This window comes from Podarcis erhardii (genome assembly GCF_964252035.2).
Source record: "Podarcis erhardii genome assembly, chromosome: 15".
NCBI lineage: Eukaryota > Metazoa > Chordata > Lepidosauria > Squamata > Lacertidae > Podarcis > Podarcis erhardii.
This window is the reverse complement of record NC_138505.1, coordinates 41,094,314-41,112,813: the sequence shown is the minus strand read 5'-3', so window position 1 is coordinate 41,112,813 and position 18,500 is coordinate 41,094,314. Positions and strand designations below refer to the sequence as shown.

Below are 18,500 nucleotides of genomic sequence, written 5' to 3'. Positions count from 1 at the left end.
AAATCAAGTGCCTCTCCACCCCAAGCTGCTTTTGGCCTCACAGAGGAAAACGAAGGGAAGGGTATTTGCTTCTTTCCTCCATAGGTAACAGCACTGGGAGAAGAGATAAGAAGAGCTATGGCAGGTCATAAGTTAAACAAGGAATAGGAAAACAGTAAAGGAAGGGGGAAATTAAGGCACGGGGAAGAATATGTTTCCTTCAATTACATGCCCATTAGCCTCTTGCTTCAAAAATGTTTACATACCCAAAAAGAACTTAGCAACAGCATCTAGAGCCTGAGGTGGCCAGGGCAAGAACCAGTCGATCCCAGTGTTATTGACAAGACCTTTGAAGAGAAATAACAAGGTTGATACTAGTGATGCAGGGCAGCAAGTTGATCTTTTCCCTTGTGATAGGAATTTTGAGGTCTTAGATATATGGTAATGTTCATAAGTGTATCAACCAAGCACGTACATAGATCAGCACAGTAAGACCGACCTGAAACCATTTTGATTCCCAAACTGAGCAAATGTTTTCTCTGCAAGGTCAAAGTGGCAAACCTCCCCATTGTCTCTTTCCTCACAAATCCTGTCTTAAGGGCACATTTAAGGTATGAATAGGGTGTGAGCCTGTGACATGGCCCAGGAACTAAGTATTTATCATTACAAAAGACTGGCCAGGCTCCCCAGGCCATCCAATCAAGTAACTTGCCAGAAAGGAGATAAACAACAACAGGAGAAAAACAACATTCAAATTTATGTTGTAGACCGCCTTTTCTGTGATGTAGGTATGATGTATCTGAGGGGTGGTCTTAGGTTACACCCCTTCTGTGATGTATGTATGATGTTTCTGGGGGTGGTCTTGATCTACAGGGTGTCAATTTCAAAAGTCCATATAAGGCCTTGCGCGCCATTGTTCTGGGTTCCTCCTCCTTTCCTGCGTGTGAGGGGAGCACCCTGTTGTATCAGATCAATAAAGATCAGGCTTACTAGCTGCTTTGCTTCTCAATAGTCTCTGGTTGGCCTGTTATTTTCTCCTACCAATAGGGAACCTACGTAAGGACTCTATATGGGCTCTTGGATACCCCATAAGGGAAAAGGGCAATTTTTGTTTATAACATCCTCCCCCAGTTCTTCCTCCTCTTACATCTTTACTCTGTCATAGCTATACTAAAAGGGGGGATGATTTGCCAAAATCACAGTTGCCTTAATACCACCCTGTGTCAGTGGCAAGCCTGATGCAGACAAATTAAATGATGCCCATTAAATGAACTGGTTTATAGGCTTGCCGCAAAAGTTTTCTGTGGAACTCAAAGCTTTGATACCTTGCTACACCTTGGGCTTTCAAACTTTCTACCTTCAAGGAATTCCTTTCGTGTTGCCTTGGCTTCCAAAGATTTCCTGTGTTCCTGCCACATGACACTGTATATTGTAGAGGATCCTGGGTAATTTTCTAAGACACAGAAACTGGTCAGGCTTCTTAGGCTTCAGTGTTGCCTTGTGAACCCTAAAATCACACTCTAAAGCAGCCTCTCTCCACCTTGGCTCAAGATGTTGCTGAACTACAACTTCCATCAGCCCCAGCAAGCACAGCCAATGGTCAAGGATGATGGGCTTTGTAATCCAACATGATCTGAGGATCAAAGCTTGGGAAAGTCTGCTCTAAAGCACAGCCAACACCTTCCCATGATTGCACACTTCAGGAGAAAACAAGTAGTTGTAGTTATCTGTTCTCAGGGATTCTTATCTACTTTCTTTAGGTGTCAGGCAAAAACATTTATTTTTCCTGCAAAATGGCCCTATATTTCAGTAGCATTTTAGGGGTAGCTGAGTCAGAAAATGTCAGCATGAGTCTAGTGTGCTGGGGGTCTGTGCAAAGCAAGTTTATTGCGATCAGAGTGTTGCAATGGATATTTAGTAAAAGCTTAAAGTTTCTCTTCACACTGTCAATTGATTTCCAGTAAGGCAGCATACCATTAAAAGGATATATATTGAGAGCTACTTGAGTACTTTGTAGGATCAGGTCCCTACTTTCGCTTTTGTTGTTTTTAGTATTTGTAGTCTCGGTTATCAACCTGCAGTCCGCTGGCAATAGGAGTTCAATATGGGTATGTCTTTAAGTTAACATCCTACATCAAAAACCTGACAGTACCTAACTACCGAAGGCTTTTCACCAAAGCCAGACTAAATGTCTTCCCCTCTGCAGTGTTGGATGGTAGGTTGAGAGGAGTTCCCTACCAGGACAGACTTTGCTCGTGTGCTCAAGACATCGATTCCATAAATCACATTTTGTTGCATTTAACAAAATATGAGCAGGCCAGGGTTGAACTGATACTACCCTTGCTGGTACCTTTCCCGGGAAAATCAAAGGCTCACTATGTCAGGTTCCTACTGGAAGACCGGACAAAAGCTAGAACGTTAGCAGTGGCAAAGTTTTTATCGGTGGTTGCAAGAACAAATGAGCCCTATATTCTAAACAAAATGCTTGATTAACCTGGAGGTAGGCTGTATGAATTGTATATTGATTTGTAATGATTTGTTGGGTCTCTGGACCATAATAAAGACTGATTGATTGATTGGTTGGTTGGTTGATTTTTCGCCAGGCCTTTGGTCCTTAATAATCAGTGGGCTCAAGTGAGTGGAATGTTTTACTCCTGCCTTTTAAAAATCTGTTAGATTTCTATTTGTCCCGCTCCCTCCTTTCATGTCAGTTTCAATGCATGTGCTCATTTTTATATTGTAAGCCACTTTGCGTTACCTTGGGGATGAAAAGTGACCAATAATTTTGAAAAATAGTAATAATAATTTCAAAGTTCAACAGAACAGAGATTCAAAACCATTGCTCTCCACTTATGAAAACTAAGCTAATACCCACTTTTCAGTTTCATTTATCTGCATCCCAGGGGCAGAGAGGGGATGCCTGTTAACATACATACATACATACATACATACATACCTGGAAAATTTCGGCAACGTGTTCTCAGTGTTTCACCAACTGGAGACATCCCAAGGACAATATGGAGGTTGTTGGCACTCTTGTTTATAAAGTACTGCCAGACGCTTTCTTTGGCTGGGGCAGCTCCAGCTTTCATTGCTTCATTTGTAATCTGATTTAAAATATTGTCTCTTTCGTCATCTGGGAATAGGGCTGGCACCATTCCTATTAAATGAAGATAAGTTAAAAGAAGCTACTACTCCATGGTGAACATCCTGCCCACCCTACCACCTCCGGTAATCTGCTGTCCGGGTTATCTCACCCAATAAACTTCAGATTACTATGCATAATGACCATGATTATTTTATGTGATGCAAAGCACACTCATCTTCTTCCAAGTGGGATTTCCTACCATTGCACAGAGGCAGATGGCTACAGTGCCCCCCACACCCTCCAACTCCACTCTATAAAATATGAAGAATCGTAGAGAATTAAGGCTCAGCACTTTAAAGAACAAGAGAGCAGACCAAGACCCCATCTGGTACAAAATCATGTTCTTTCAGTGGGAAGCCTGCAAGCAGGATCTGAATGCAACATCAGTCTATCCACTTGTGATTGCCAGGATCATTTGGGTTGCCCTTTTCTGAACCTTTTCCAAATCTAGAATAGCCTTTGAGGTTAGGTGACCAGAACTATACACATTATTCCAAGTGTGGATGCACCATCAGGGTCAACACAAGACATTTTGGAATGTGAGGTGACCACAAAATGGCTCCTCCCCCTGGAAAGAAGAGGTGAATAAATATCTACATCAGAAACAGGGGGGGGGGGAATAAAGATCTGCATTGGAAACAAGGGTGGGAGGAGACCAGCAGTGCCTCCTATTCACCAAGAGTCTGTTGGAGAGGTGACAGTTCCAGACTCCAAGGGGTATTTGCAGCTGTCACTGCCACTGTGGCTGTGGCGGCAGCAGCAGGCAATGCCCCTGCAAATCCTGGCAGCCAAGGCTGTTGCCTCACATTGTCTCATGGGTGGTCCAGCCCTGTACACCATGTGGTCACACCATAGGTATGTCGTTACCTGATGTTAGCATGTTGTTGATGAGTTCCAAGAACCCTTCCTCTGCCACATGAGCATCAGTAAATAGGAATATCATTATTTTATTCTCAATCCCAAGTTTTACATACAAAGATTTAAGATCTTCCCGCAAATTGTTTTCTCCATAACCACGGCTCAGAACTATTTCAAAAACCTAAAAGTAAAGTATGAAATTAGTTGTATTATTTTCACCTGAAGCACTGATTGGTGAAGTGCAGGTAGGGACATTCCCTTGAGTTGCAATTCCTTCATTTAAGAAGTAAAACAAAACCTGTTTCTGTCTCTCCCGGGGTGATATAAGGCCATTTTATTTAGGCGAGTTGGTAGCTGACAATTTGCCTTTCCCCCCCAGGGCTTTTAAAATTAATTACAGTACTTAAATCCAACTAAGTTGTACTCAGAACAGACATACTGATATTAATGGATCTACGTTAGTAGTGTACATTAACGTCAGTGGGTCTATTGTGAGTAGGACTAGCTTTGGGTACAACTCAAAGCTAGTATGTAATCCAAGCCCTCAAGGACAGGGAAAGGTGATCATCTAAAATAAAAAAGCAAACTAATGACCCACTAACCTCGCATCCTGCTGTATAAGCTGCTAATCTTGCCAGGGACTGCTTCCCTGAGCCACCAACTCCAACAAGTAAAGCGTGACCACGGTCCATCCTTATGATGCGATGAACACGAATCAAATGCTCCAGGGCATCGTCAAACAGCACCAGGTTCATTTTAGTATTCAGTTCATTGTACTCTTCAAGAATCTCCTGCAAGGGAAAGGCGAAAAGAGTGAGCTTGTGGAAGGGTTTCAACACCAAAAGAGCAGGGTGTTAAACAACAGCAACACTGGGATTACCTGAATCCTGATATCCCTGCTTAATCACAGGGATCATTGGCAGGAGTGTTGCTGATTGTTCCCTGAGTTGGTGAGGCTAGTTTGACAACAGTGGGAAATCGAGCATTTTGTGTCATTGGCCCAGTCCTGTGGAACCCTCTGCCACTAGAGATTTAGCAGGCACCTTATCATAGAATCATAGACTTGTAGAGTTGGAAGGGACCCCAAGGGTTATTTAGTCCAACCCCCTGCAATGCAAAAATCTCAACTACAACATCCATGGCAGATGGACATTCAACCTCTGCTTTAAAACTTTCAAGGAAGGAGAGTCCACAGTCTCCCGAGGAAGACCATTCCACTGTCGAACAGCCCTTACTGTCAGAAAGTTCTTCCTGATTTTTACTCAGAATCTCATTGCTTGTAACTTGAATCCATTGGTTTGGGTCCTACCCTTCAGAACAGAAGAAAACCTTCTGTGCCAACTTTTAAATGCTTGCTGAAAACTCTTCTATTCTACCAAGCCTATGCAAGCGGTTAAAGAGTACATCCTTCCATAATGGTTTACTGGTGTTTGTTTTCAACTTTTTACGCATTTACTGTAAGGTTTTACGACTTTATTGCTGCAAACCGCTTTGATATATTTGAATGCTCTGGCGGTATACAAATATTTTTAAATAAATAATTAAATGCTGGAAACACTGAATGAAAAGAATATCAGAATTTTACAATGTAACCCTATACACATTTACTCAGAAATAAATTCCAGTGTGTCCCATGGAGATTACACCCACGTAAGTGTACATAAAATTGTAGTCTTAATTTCTCACTTGGCCAAAAGAGAATGCTACTTATTTTTGATGTCCACTAATAGTCACACCCAACAGGTGAATTAATAGTAATGATAAGGGCATACATAACAAATATCCAGTTGTTATAACCAAGTAACATACACAAAAAATACAGGAAGAATCCCATATATGTGTCTTTTAATCTCCTTTTCTATAGTGAAATCTTCAAACCTTCTACAATGAAAATAAATACACCATACACCAATTTAGTCTCTATACCTGAAAGAGAGCTTTGGCAGCATCGTAGTCCTGAATATCTTCATAAACACGAGGCTCACTTTCATTTAAGGCCATCCTAAAGTCTCCAAAAAGTATAGGGTCTCTCATAACATGCTCTAAGTCGTCTTTGAAATTGCTTTCCACCAGGGCTTGTATATGGCCTTCAACCTTATAATATATAAGAAAAAAAGAAAGAAATTTTCAATTATTTAGGACCAGTCCTCTCCATTCTGCCTCACAAGGACTCATGTACTAACTTGATTAAATAAAAACCCCCCACAAAGGTCTGCAGAATTCATCCCAAGGAATGTTTTGTGCAAGAATCTAATCAGAACCTATGTGTATGGGAAGTTGCTTTATAATTCATCAGGCCATTCAATCAATACTGCTCTCCAAGGCTTCAGGCACAGGTCTTTCCCAGTTCTGCTACCAGAAATCCTTTGAAATAAAGGTGACTGGGACTGAAACTGGAGTCTTCCATATGAAAAGCGTGCAGTTTACCACTGAGCTCAGTCTCAGAGTACTGATGATGCCAATGGATTGTAAATTCTTAATGGCAAGCAACATTCCACATTGTGAGTCTGTGAGAGAGAGACAGGAACAGCAAGAGTGGCAGAAGGGAGAGATTCTACAACTAATGTGTGTTCTGCAGATATAGCAACTATGTTCAGGGGTTTAATTTACATGCCCCTTTAATGGGGTGACAATGTTTACTTTTGTGGGATTTTGAACATCTTGGTGTTTATGGTATGAAATGTGAGGGAAACACTAGGAATGTGACTATTTTGGAGGCTCTGGATTAGCAGAGGGATTGAGAGGCTGTTTTAAGGTTTGATATGGATTTAAAAATGACTGCTACAGCTCCCAGTTCAAGCATGAAGCCAAAAACAAACCTTCCTGTATCAGTAGAAGTAACAGTCCATGGGGCACTAGCTCCTGCCTGCCCATACGACAGTGTCCATTCTATGTTATCGCAGCTCAGTTCTGAAAGCCAGTCTTTAGTAGGAGCAACCCTCTTACAAATTCATGGGATACAAGCAGTGCTATTTTTCTAGAAAACGAGGTGCCAGAAGTAATCATGAACGCTTCCCTTGTTCTCTTAGAATGGCAATGGTCCCCACCTGAGAGGTGCCAGAACCAACCTGAGAGGTGTGAGTTCTTGTGAGTTCCAGCTGAAAAAGCTCTGGATGCAAGTGAAGCAACTGCATCATACAGAGCATTGCTTGAGCCGATGATTTTATTTCAGAGTGGCACACAGCTGTCTTAAAGTAGCCAAATGGATATTAAGTCAGCAGCAGTAAAAAGGATGGAACTCACCAGAGCTTTGTCAACTTCATTAATCAGCCTGTCATGGAAAACCCGCAGGCACTCATTGCGCCATACTCTCACCATCTGTGCAACTGTCTGGAACCTATAATAAAACAAAAACTGGGTCAAATCAGTAAATACAAAACATGGGACTTAGTGGGCTGCCTTTCACAAATGCAGAATTTGTAACTTATCTGTTCCCACTTCTTCCAATTTGAAGTAACTTTTTATGAATTGATATGCTTGAACTGAATGAACAATTTGAATATTGTTACAATTCCAGTGAAAAGCTAGGTGCCTGTTCACTCACCGTTCTGGTGTTGTTTGAACAAGTCCATTGTAAACTCTGGACAAGTCCCGCAGGTTAAAAATGTAATGGAATTTTGAAGGAGTTGGAGGTAAGTCACGGACTATCATTTGATAAAGTGTCAGTGTAGAGGCTGTCATCTTGTCAGCAATTGCAGCTATCAATTCATTGAAAATCTGCAAACATAAAATAGGGGAAGATGTTTTCAAGAGACAATTGTGAGAAGGGTTTTTCTTTAAAGCTTACTTTTTCTTGCAATGTTTTCCATCAAACGACAGCATGGCTACAATTTTTGACAATGGTCCGTTACTCTGGGGCAGGGGAGGTTTGAGGGCAATTCTTAGACAAGTATTGAAATTCTGTACAGGTCTCTCAACAATAATTTAATCAATATCTCTCTGTATACATAATTCAGATTACCGAAGTATGGCCTTTTAAAATGGAGGCGTATATCAAGTGCAGTGACGACTCTGAAGGAAATGGCACGTTGAAAGCGCTAAAGAGCGAAATGAATCGTGGGTCAACTTCATTACGGCCTCCCCCAGCTTTGCCCATGGCAGCAATGAAGCCAAGGTCACGGAGATACTTGCAGTTCATCTCCTTGCCACGATCATACAAGGCGCCTTTCTCTAAGAGTAACTTCAGCAGCGCAATAGGCTGTTGGGTCCCATATTCATCAACCTTTGAACAACAAGAAAGTTAAAATGCTTAAACAAAAAACAAAAAACAGAAGGGCTACCAACAAGCAGCTTGAGTTATACGCCTCTTTTCAACTACCATCAACAATATTTATAAACCTCCCTGTCAATGACAGATGACTGAATCTGATGGCTTTGATTTCACTCAAGTTTTTCAATCTTAAATTCAGTTTGCCCCAAGGCAGGTTCCACAAGGATGTGCATTACAGGAAGCTGACCTCAGGCACCTGTTGGCAGACCGACTCTGTGTTATAAAGATGTCTGCAAATGTGGTATGAAGGCCAGCAACTTGAACCCCACTGTGTGGGAATCCTTTGCAGACAACTGCAGTGCCTGGAGACACAGTCAGGTTGAGTATCCACAGCAGTGACCAGAGGAGAAATGACTGCTGGGAGGAACGCAGAGGAAAAAATGTCATGGTGTATTTGTAACAGTGAAACCAGATGCCTTCATCTTCCCCAGCTGCAATAAAGCATGTCTCTCTCATATTGGTCTCTACAGCCACAGCAGGCACTGTAAGGCTCCAGCAGTTTGACTTTACCCCCGATGGCACACTCTTCAATTACCTCTGGAGACAGACGGATGCCAAGCAGGCCATGGTAAGTGAAAATGTATTTTTGTTAATGTCTCCTAATATACATATTTATGCACACAATTTGCCTAGAATACATTTTTGTATGCTGATTCAGTAATACAGGTTTTTTTTTGCATTCTTTGGCTTATGAACTGCTTTGCAAAATTTGGAGAAGGGAGAATTTAAAAAGAAAGCCTTGTTTCAATTTGTGCATTGGTTTGAAATGTGTAAAATTTGGGAAATCTGCATTAAGATGCAAACTAATTATATTTTTTCCACATTGCTACTTTCCACACAGGTTCACAGTAAGGAATAAATGTTCATATGTGAAAATTCAACACAATTTTCACATGCCTGGAGAAGTAAGCATGCCTTGATCATAATGTTGGTCTCTAAGGTGCTACTGCCCCCCAAATTCTTTTTTCTTTTTTCTTTATTTTGAATTTAATTGATAAATTGTTAGTAAACCTTGAAGAGTGATCCATTATTATTCAGTATTTATTATTACTACTACTACATTTATATCCCACACCACCTCCAAAAGCTCAGGACAACATACATGGTTTTTCCACCTGTCCTATGACAGGTTTTCTCTTTTTCCTATGAGAGAATGATAGACCCAATGTCACCCAGAGAACAGAACCTTTGTCGCTCAAGTTCTAGTCTGACAATCTGACCACTAAGTTGCATGGGCTCTCTTTTACAAATGTACCAGGTACATTTTCTATCAGGTGACAGAAAATAAACAACGACTGCAACAAGAAGGTACAGTGCCTTCCTCTTACATCCAAGTTGTTTGCTGCAAGCTTTGATGGTTCTGTAGAAGGATTAGACCAACCTTCCAGATGTTCTGCATTATAACTTCCATCATCTCTGACCACTGGACATGCTGGCTGGAGTTGATGGGAGCTGCAGTCCAAAACATCTGGAGAGCATCATGCAAAGGAAGGCTGAATCACAGTAAGTTAACAGAAAACATGTTGGGCAATTAGTTGTAACCAGCCAAATTCCACTCAGATCAAGACTAATGGACCTAAATTAGTCATATCCTTTAATGGGTTTACTCAGAGCCTGATTTATATTGTGAGTACTCCAATGACAATAGCCATGACTAGCCCAATGGAACCTTTTGTGATAGAGGCGGTGTTCTTTGATTGCTAGAAGCTGGGGGCAAACCACAGGGCACTGCTATTATATCACTGTCTGTGAGCTTCCCTTGGCATATAGTTGACTACAGTTAGGGTCCTGGATTAAATGAACCCTTGGTCTGATCCACAATAGCACCTCTTACACATGTAAGTTTCTTCAGAAACAAAGGATGCAAAGCATTCCCTTCCCGGCATCAGCTCCATTAAAAATGCTTGAATGTGTCTTGAGATGTTCTTGCATACTTGTATGTATATTCTTACCCTGGGCATGTTCATATCATCCATAAAGACAATGAGGCGCTTTCCCATTGGGGGACCATAGGTCTCTTTGGTCCGTTTCTCCACGTTTGCTTCCATATTCCTTTGAATATCCATGGAGGTAGTGCGAGAGGAGAAGTTAATGATAAGCAGCACCTGGAAGTGGAAGATTAAAAATGAGTTATTGGGAAATGAAGGCTCATGCCAAGGACTTCCTACTCAGCAGGCAGAGGTAAAAAGCTGAAAAGGGATTATATATGTGATAGTTAAATTAAGACAGAGTGTCTCTATCATTACAGAGAATATATTAATTTCAGGAAGTAGACACAATCCCAGTAGTATTTCTCCACTTATTGGGGAATTGTGATTTACAGATTCATTTCAGTGTTTCTGGTTGATGGCAGCAAAAATGTGTTAGCGCTCAGTTCTCGAAAAGAAAAGTTTTGTGGACAGGCAAGGTATAGGAGATTATGGTAATAAGAATGTCTCAAATTAGTTACTTTTATTTATTTACATGTTTATCCTATCCTTCCTCCAAGGATTTCAGGGTGGCATACATTATCACCTTCCATTTTATCATTGCAGCACCCTTGTGAGGTAAGTTTGCATGAGAGAGGGTGACTAGTTCAAGGGCAATGATATCAGGTAGATTTTGGGAAAATATAAAATGGTTTAGAAAATTCACACTACAAATAACACTACCTAAAATAACACTACAAATAAGTCAAGAATGTACGAAGCAATTTAGTTATATTAGTCATATTAGATAAATGTAATGTTTGAAAACTTGGGAAACCTTCTGCTGCTGCTATAGAAGAGGATTTTTAAAAAATAAGATTTAATATTTACATAAAATAAAAAAAAATTTCTTTCCAGTAGCACCTTAAAGACCAACAGGCCAAACCTTACGCCATACTCAGTTGGTCTTTAAGGTGCTACTGGAAAGAAAAATTTTTTTATTTTGTTTTGACCATGGCAGACCAACACGGCTACCTATCTGTAACTGGAAATATTTACATAAACTCTCTAAAATTTGTTCTAAACAACAAAGGACATTAATCTAAAATCTGAATCATTCTAATGTTCTTTGATTTGTGGAAGATTATCACATTTGTACCAGTTTGCAGAATAAATAACTAAGTTTAAAAATTGCTTTTAAAAGCGTCTTACTGACTTTGATACATTCTCTCTCTTAAAATGTCAGGCCAAGTGGATATACTGTTTAATAAAATACTAAAATATAGTCATTGCTGGAGCAGACTAAGTCTGCAAACTTATACACATTTACCTGAGGGCAATAAACCTCACTGAACACACTAGTTGTTTCTCAGTAGACACTCATAGGACATGACTTAAATAGGCAAAAAGGGGTATGTATGAAACCAGAGATTCTGGGGACCTGCGTAGCAAAGGATCTGTCCCCTATACTCATCCCTCAGCTTTTTGCTCCTTCTCTCCTTTTTGCAACAGGAGAATGAGCTTCTTTCCTTATCTGGAAGTGGAGTAAAGGTGTAGGGCTAATTACATAAAATCTGGACCCTTACATTTGTGTCTTGATTTAGTTTCTTAAGAAAGTTCTGTGTTGTTGCCGTCTTTGAGGTTCCAGATTCTCCAACCAGAACAACGGGGTGTTTGATTTTTACCATCTTTTCTAGTAGCCAGTTTGTACGGGTTGTGTCCACTGTGGGAACTAAAGAGTGTGTATGTTAACTTGGAATACAGAGAGCAAAAGAAAACCAAGCAGCTTTAAAATGATAGATTTGCATAGATACTCAATGCACAATCACTCCAGTAACAGAATTCATTTAGAGACACAAGACCCATTGTCTGATCCAGGGGTCGTTTGTTCCTCTAGCACAGTGTTTTTCAACCACTGTTCCGTGGCACACTAGTGTGCCGCGAGATGTTGCCTGGTGTGCCGTGGGAAAAATTGAAAAATTCAAAAGATTTAAAAATAAAGTATTTTATAATTTTTCATATTTCTGTTTACTTACTATTTCATAATAAAGTAATTATAAAATACTTTCTTTGTGTTTATTTGATTCCTATTCAAGAGAATTACTATATATTTAGTCAATATAGACACAGAGTTACATTTTTTAACATTTTCTAATGGTGGTGTGCCTCGTGATTTTTTTCATGAAACAAGTGTGCCTCTGCCCAAAAAAGGTTGAAAAACACTGCTCTAGCAGCTTAGAGGATAAAATAAAAATGTTTCTAGACACACTATTTTAGAATGGAGCATTGGCCCCTTATTGCCCAGTCTTAGGGAGATATCCAGAGATGGGTTGTCTCCACCCATAGCCCAGGAAAGTCAAGTCTCATGTGGTGATGTTTCATATGCCTAGACTGGCTCAGGAGGCTCCACAGTCAAGCAGAGAACAGCACATGTAAACTAAATCTGAGGCGGGGGGAACATTAAAAGAAAATAACAGAAGCTTCCTCTGAAAAGGCCAAGCAGAAGTGGATGAAAGTACAGGGTGGCCAAACCATGGTCATTTGGGTAGACCAAGCTGTACCCATTTGTAGTATGCTACCTAAAGAGGATAAGCTGGATAACTCTATGAATCAGAGGAACTTTCATGGTAAGTGACCAATGTTTGTTCTGTTCAGTGGAAGGAAGACATCCAGAAATGGGACATGTCCAATCCTTATATTGAAGGGCTGAAGGTGACAGATTAAAGACAGGATGATGATGGTGGTGGTGGTGATGATGGAGGGTCACCAGAACGTGAGAAGAAGAAAAAGAAGAGTTTGGATTTGATATCCCGCTTTATCACTACCCGAAGGAGTCTCAAAGCGGCTAACATTCTCCTTTCCCTTCCTCCCCCACAACAAACACTCTGTGAGGTGAGTGGGGCTGAGAGACTTCAGAGAAGTGTGACTAGCCCAAGGTCACCTAGCAGCTGCATGTGGAGGAACGGAGACGCGAACCCGGTTCCCTAGATTATGAATCTACCGCTCTTAACCACTACACCACACTGGCTCTCCTTAGAGAAGGGACTCTAAGGAAAAACAGGTAGCAAGAAAGCTACAGATACGAAGAAACTGGTGGTGGAAACGCTAAGTAAAGGAATCTGCTCTGAACTTGGGCAAGGCAAGGCAGTAACTGGGGTGGAGCCTCCTGAGCCAGCTTAGAGCTACAAGATGTTGTCATGTGATCCTGCCTCCCAGGGATGATCAACGAAGATGAGCCATGTAAGGATGCCTCTCATGTAGTGGACAAGGCATAAATAGGTTTGCAAGCTGCAATTGATTAACTTGTGACATTAATTACTCCCACTAAATTATGCAAAGCTTTAGTCACACTTACCCAGAATATCGATAAATTTCACTTCGGGTGAGTGGATATATTCAGGGACCAATTTGCTCCAAGGCACCCACTTTTTCATCAGTCCCTCAAAGTGAAAGTCATATAAAGTTGGAAGCTGGCCTGAAGATAAATAAATTATGATAGCTTAGACCATACTTATGGTCAGAGATTAGTCATTCATGATTACTGGAGGTATGTTGCAAATGAGACATCCAGTATAGTATGCAAAGCAACATGCTGAACACATTGTCCAAATTATCAGAAAGCACTAGAATTAGGCCCAAAAGACTGGCAGATAATGTATGTGTATACCTTGGCCTTAGTATGAATTTTATGCTCTCAATATTACTGTTGTAAAGCACCTGTTTCAGGCAGAATGTTATTATGGTTCAGGGACTCTACTTTCTCCCTTGGGAACTGACTGCACCTGCCTGTGGTTCCAAGGATAGGACATAACCTTAATCCACTGAGGAGAAGATACCATAGTAAGTGCAACAAATCTTTTTATTATTATTATAGGGTTATCCTGAGACAGGTTCTTTTTCCTACTTGCTCCATAGACAGTACCATGTGACTCAGTGTAGATCATGAAGTTTCCATTGAAGGAAACTCAGTTTCAGTAAGTAATCAAGCAGAAACAGAATATGTTCTACTTTACATAACGATTGTCTGAAAAATCTATTAACATTTCTTATTTACTTCAAATAACTGAAGTCCTTACTCAGCAGCCCCCCAAGTCCCGTCTCTATGCTGCGTAGCATAGTTCAAAGAAGGTAAAAATTACCAAGATGAAACTCCCTCAGTGCCACAGGGCTAAACAGAAAAGGCATGGGCTTCAGAGTTTTTCACTTGGCTTGCAGCAAAGCCCTATTCAGCCACTGTAAAGGATGTGTACACCTGTGTTGAACCACAGGTGAGACTAGTCAGTATAACCCCAAAACTAATTGCTAGTTTTTGCAAGGATGAGTTTACATGTGTTTATCTATGCACTTGCTTTGATATATGCTAATAAGCTTGCTTTGCTGCTATGCTTCTTGGTGGGCCCTGGAAGGCTGAGCTCTTAGCTCATAGGGTAGAACTATCTGTAAGCCTTGGATAGTTGCCACCTATGCCCTCATGGGTCAAGTGGATTGATGTCATTCCTCAAATCTGAGTCATCTCTCAGAGGCTGCTATTAGGCAGGCTAAGAGAAATACAGGTGCCTGTTTTTTCCCCTCAGTTGTGCTAATAGCAGCTTGGGAGCAGGAGCAGGAAAATCTTCATTGTGGGATACGTGCTGAACTGCAGAAGGCAAGTGAAGCTGCAGTACCTAGGAATTCCTTTCAGAAACAAACCATGTCATACAAGACTGATTATATCCTACCTGGCAACTCCCCTGGTTTAGCTAGAGTCATCTCATCATTAACAGTTGACATAGAGGAGAGACGTTTGATAAAGTCATCAAATTTTGATCTTCCAGCTTCAAGGAGGCAGGCTCCTAAAGAAGAATACAGAGCTTCAAGGAAGTAGCACTCGAGCACATCAGGGTCATCATATTCTTGCTCAAGGAGAGCATCCAGCATCTTGGTCAACTGTGTCACCTGCCATATGAAATCACAAAGCAACAAATACTATATTGGTGAAAATCTTTTGGCGCCTCTCCCCTCCCCTGCAACACACTGCTATAAACTGTCTTTAAAGGGGGCACCAAGTTGAGAGCAACACTAAAAACAAATCTGGAACTGAAGAAGAGAGATGAGCAAGATCTTGGAAGGTGTTTCATTATTACGTTCTATGAGCAGACCAGCAAAGGATTTTCTTCAATGTAGGAAGCAGCTTGCAAGCAAGGGCAAAATGTCCTGTTTCACCGCCTGAAGCAAAATGAAAAGTGCTACTTTGCACAGCCACTCCTGCCCCCAGCCACCTGCTCCTGCCACCACGGTCTGTTCTGCTGCCACTACACATCCTGCCACATCTGACACTGGCGGAGAAGTGGTACTGCCATTGGTGCCAATTTGGGGGCATGATTGCACCAATTCTCTAAGATCTCACCCAAAATTGTGTGAGATCTCACACAAAATGGACACAATCTTGCCCAAAATTGGCATTAATGGCGGTGGTGCCACCTGGGAGCACTTCTGCTGCCTAATTGCTAGGCCAGCTCTGTTTGAAAGTGTAGCATGGCAGAGAAGATAATGCAATGACCACTCTTCCAGAGTGTTATGATTTGGAGATCAGTGAAGAAATTGTTGGAGAAAGGCTCCCTACAGAGTCTAAGGAAACGTGGCAGGTTTCAAGAATTAAATGTAACACTATTACAATGAAAGTTAGTGTGCATTTGTGTGCAACATTAAACAATTACAGTGGTGCCTCGCAAGACGAAATTAATTCGTTCCGCAAGTCTCTTCGTCTTGCGAGTTTTTCGTCTTGTGATGCACGGTTTTCCATAGGAATGCATTGAAAATCAATTAATGCGTTCCTATGGAAACCGCCTTCCCCCGACCTCTTCTGGCGGGCGGCATTTTAAAATCGCCCGGGACAGCGGAGGACTTCTCCGCTGTCTGGGCGATTTAAAAGCCCCTGGGAAGGCAAGCAGGGGGGACAAAGACTTTTGCCCCCCGCCTGCCTTCAGAAGAGGTCCAGGACAGGCTTCGCGGACCTCTCCGCAAGCAGCGGGAGCGCTCCTTGCGGAGAGTTGCCAGCGCGCCCAGGCTTCGCGGCCCCGCCGCCCGGCTTCGGGACATCGTTCTGATGCCAGGCGGCGGGGGGAGGCTTTCTCGCCCCGCCGCCCGGCATTGGGACGATGCCCCGAAGCCGGGCGGCGGGGGGAGGCGTTCCTGCCCCGCCGCCCGGCATCGGGACGATGCCCCGAAGCCAGGCGGCGGGGGGAGGCTTTCCCGCCCCGAAGCCAGGCGGCGGGGGGAGACTTTCCCGCCCCGCCGCTCGGCTTCGGGACATCGTTCCGATGCCGGGCGGCGGGGGGAGACTTTCCCGCCCCGCCGCTCGGCTTCGGGACATTGTTCCGATGCCGGGCGGCGGGGGCAGACTTTCCCGCCCCGCCGCTCGGCTTCGGGACATCGTTCCGATGCCGGGCGGCGGGGGGAGACTTTCCCGCCCCGCCGCTCGGCTTCGGGACATCGTTCCGATGCCGGGCGGCGGGGGGAGGCGTTCCCGCCTCGCCGCCCGGCATCGGGGCATCCTTCCGAAGCCCGGCGGCGGGAGGAGGTGTCCCCGCCCCGCCGCCAGGCTTCGGAGGAGGTCCGAGGACAGCGGGGAAGACGAGCTGCGCTTCCCCACTGTCCCGGAGATTTCCCTATGGGCTGTCGTCTTGCGAAGCAAGCCCATAGGGAAATTCGTCTTGCGAAGCGCCTCCAAAACGGAAAACCCTTTCGTCTAGCGGGTTTTCCGTCTTGCGAGGCGTTCGTCTTGCGGGGCACCACTGTAATTGGTACAGCTAATTTATTTAGAAATCTTTTTAATCAACTGCAAAGGCAACCCCCAATTAATCAACAAAAGATTGCTTTTTATTTTTAAATAGATTTTTATTAATTTTACAATACATTTATACATTTTTAACCAAATTGTAACAAAACATCTCTTTTGGACTTCCTTCAGCTTCTCTGGCAATCATCCATGTTTATCTCTTAATTACGCATTCTATTTACATATATTGCCGTTTGTCTTCCCTCTCCCTTCTATTTCTTTTTTAACAATATCTCTCAGTTTTTACAACGCCTCTAGAAACCCCACTAGCGTTGTTTGTATATCGCATACATTTTTCAGATACTCTACAAACTTTCCCCAGTCTTCGATGAACCTTTGGTCTTGGGCATATCTGATTTTGCCAGTTAATTTGTCCAATTCCGCATAGTCTGTCAATTTCAATCTCCATTCTTCTATTGTCGGTAATTCCTCTTGTTTCCATTTTTGAGCCAATAAAATGCTTGCCGCTGTAACTGCATACTGAAAGAGTTTACAGTCTTTTCTTCTTATTTCTTTTCCTGTAATTCCTAAAAGAAAGGCTTCTGGTTTCTTCACAAAAGTAAATTTTAACATCTTTTTCAATTCATTATAAATCACATCCCAGAAACCTTTCAGCTTCTTACATTCCCACCACATATGGTAAAATGTTCCTTCTTTTTCTTTACATTTCCAACACTTATTACATGTCTTATACATTTTTGCTAATTTTACCGGCGTGATATACCATCTGTAAAACATTTTCATAACATTTTCCTTCAACGCAGTACATGTGTGCTGGACCCGGGGGAAAGGTACCTTGAGCGTAGTCTGAGTCCACACGAAGAGGGGCGAGGTCCGAGGCGGAGAGCCGGGCGGGGAACAGGAACGCTGGAACAGGAGGCCGAGCAGGGTACAGGAACACCGGATGGTCAGGAACAGGAGGCCGAGCAGGGAACAGGAGCACCGGATGGTCAGGAACAGGAGGCCAAGCAGGGATCAAGAACACAGGAAGGTCCAAAGCCAACAACGACGTTGCTCCCGCAACCTGGGACCGGGCTGACTGGGCTTTTATCCTCTTCTAAGGCCAGGGGCGGTCCCGGCCCCCAGGAGCCCCGCCTCCTCTGGCCTTAAGGCGAGCACTCCTCCTGGGAGCAACCAGTTCCCTTCGCCTCTCTGCCCTAAGCCTCTGCAGATCAGGAGAGGCCGAAGGGTTACTGGGCCCTGGAGGAGGCTCACCTGTAGCCACTGAGTCCTCAAGCCCCTCTGGGGCCTGAAGGGTTTCACCTGGGGCCAGCTCCTGGTGCTCTGCCACAGGTGCAGGCTCTTCAGCATCTAGGCCTTGCCCCAGTTCAGCCGGCCCTGGAGGCGGGGACTCCTGTGCAGGCTGGGATTCCTCTGGTTCATCCTCTGAATCGGAATCCCAGGCCATCACACCATCCCCCCTCCCAGGCCCCCCCCTCAACCGAGGGTCCGGACCCGGCTTGCCGGGGTACATCGCATGGAACTCTCGGAGGCAGGCAGGTGCGTGGACGTTGGCCGCTG

General features: G+C 43.2%; 1 protein-coding gene across 2 annotated transcripts in view; it reads right to left on the bottom strand.

Moving 5' to 3' along the window:
- DNAH10 (dynein axonemal heavy chain 10) overlaps positions 1-18,500 on the bottom strand; it is a 124,031-nt gene that overhangs the window by 27,946 nt on the left and 77,585 nt on the right. For both annotated transcript variants that reach the window (XM_081841542.1, XM_081841543.1), the window contains 12 exons: positions 14,881-15,097; positions 13,518-13,637; positions 11,749-11,894; positions 10,208-10,360; positions 7,947-8,207; positions 7,530-7,702; positions 7,229-7,322; positions 5,912-6,079; positions 4,588-4,776; positions 3,995-4,166; positions 2,936-3,139; positions 246-326 (listed from right to left, as the gene is read on the bottom strand). In XM_081841542.1, the coding sequence (XP_081697668.1) occupies positions 246-326; positions 2,936-3,139; positions 3,995-4,166; positions 4,588-4,776; positions 5,912-6,079; positions 7,229-7,322; positions 7,530-7,702; positions 7,947-8,207; positions 10,208-10,360; positions 11,749-11,894; positions 13,518-13,637; positions 14,881-15,097 (1,978 nt within the window). The remainder of the gene's footprint in view (positions 1-245; positions 327-2,935; positions 3,140-3,994; positions 4,167-4,587; positions 4,777-5,911; positions 6,080-7,228; positions 7,323-7,529; positions 7,703-7,946; positions 8,208-10,207; positions 10,361-11,748; positions 11,895-13,517; positions 13,638-14,880; positions 15,098-18,500) is intronic.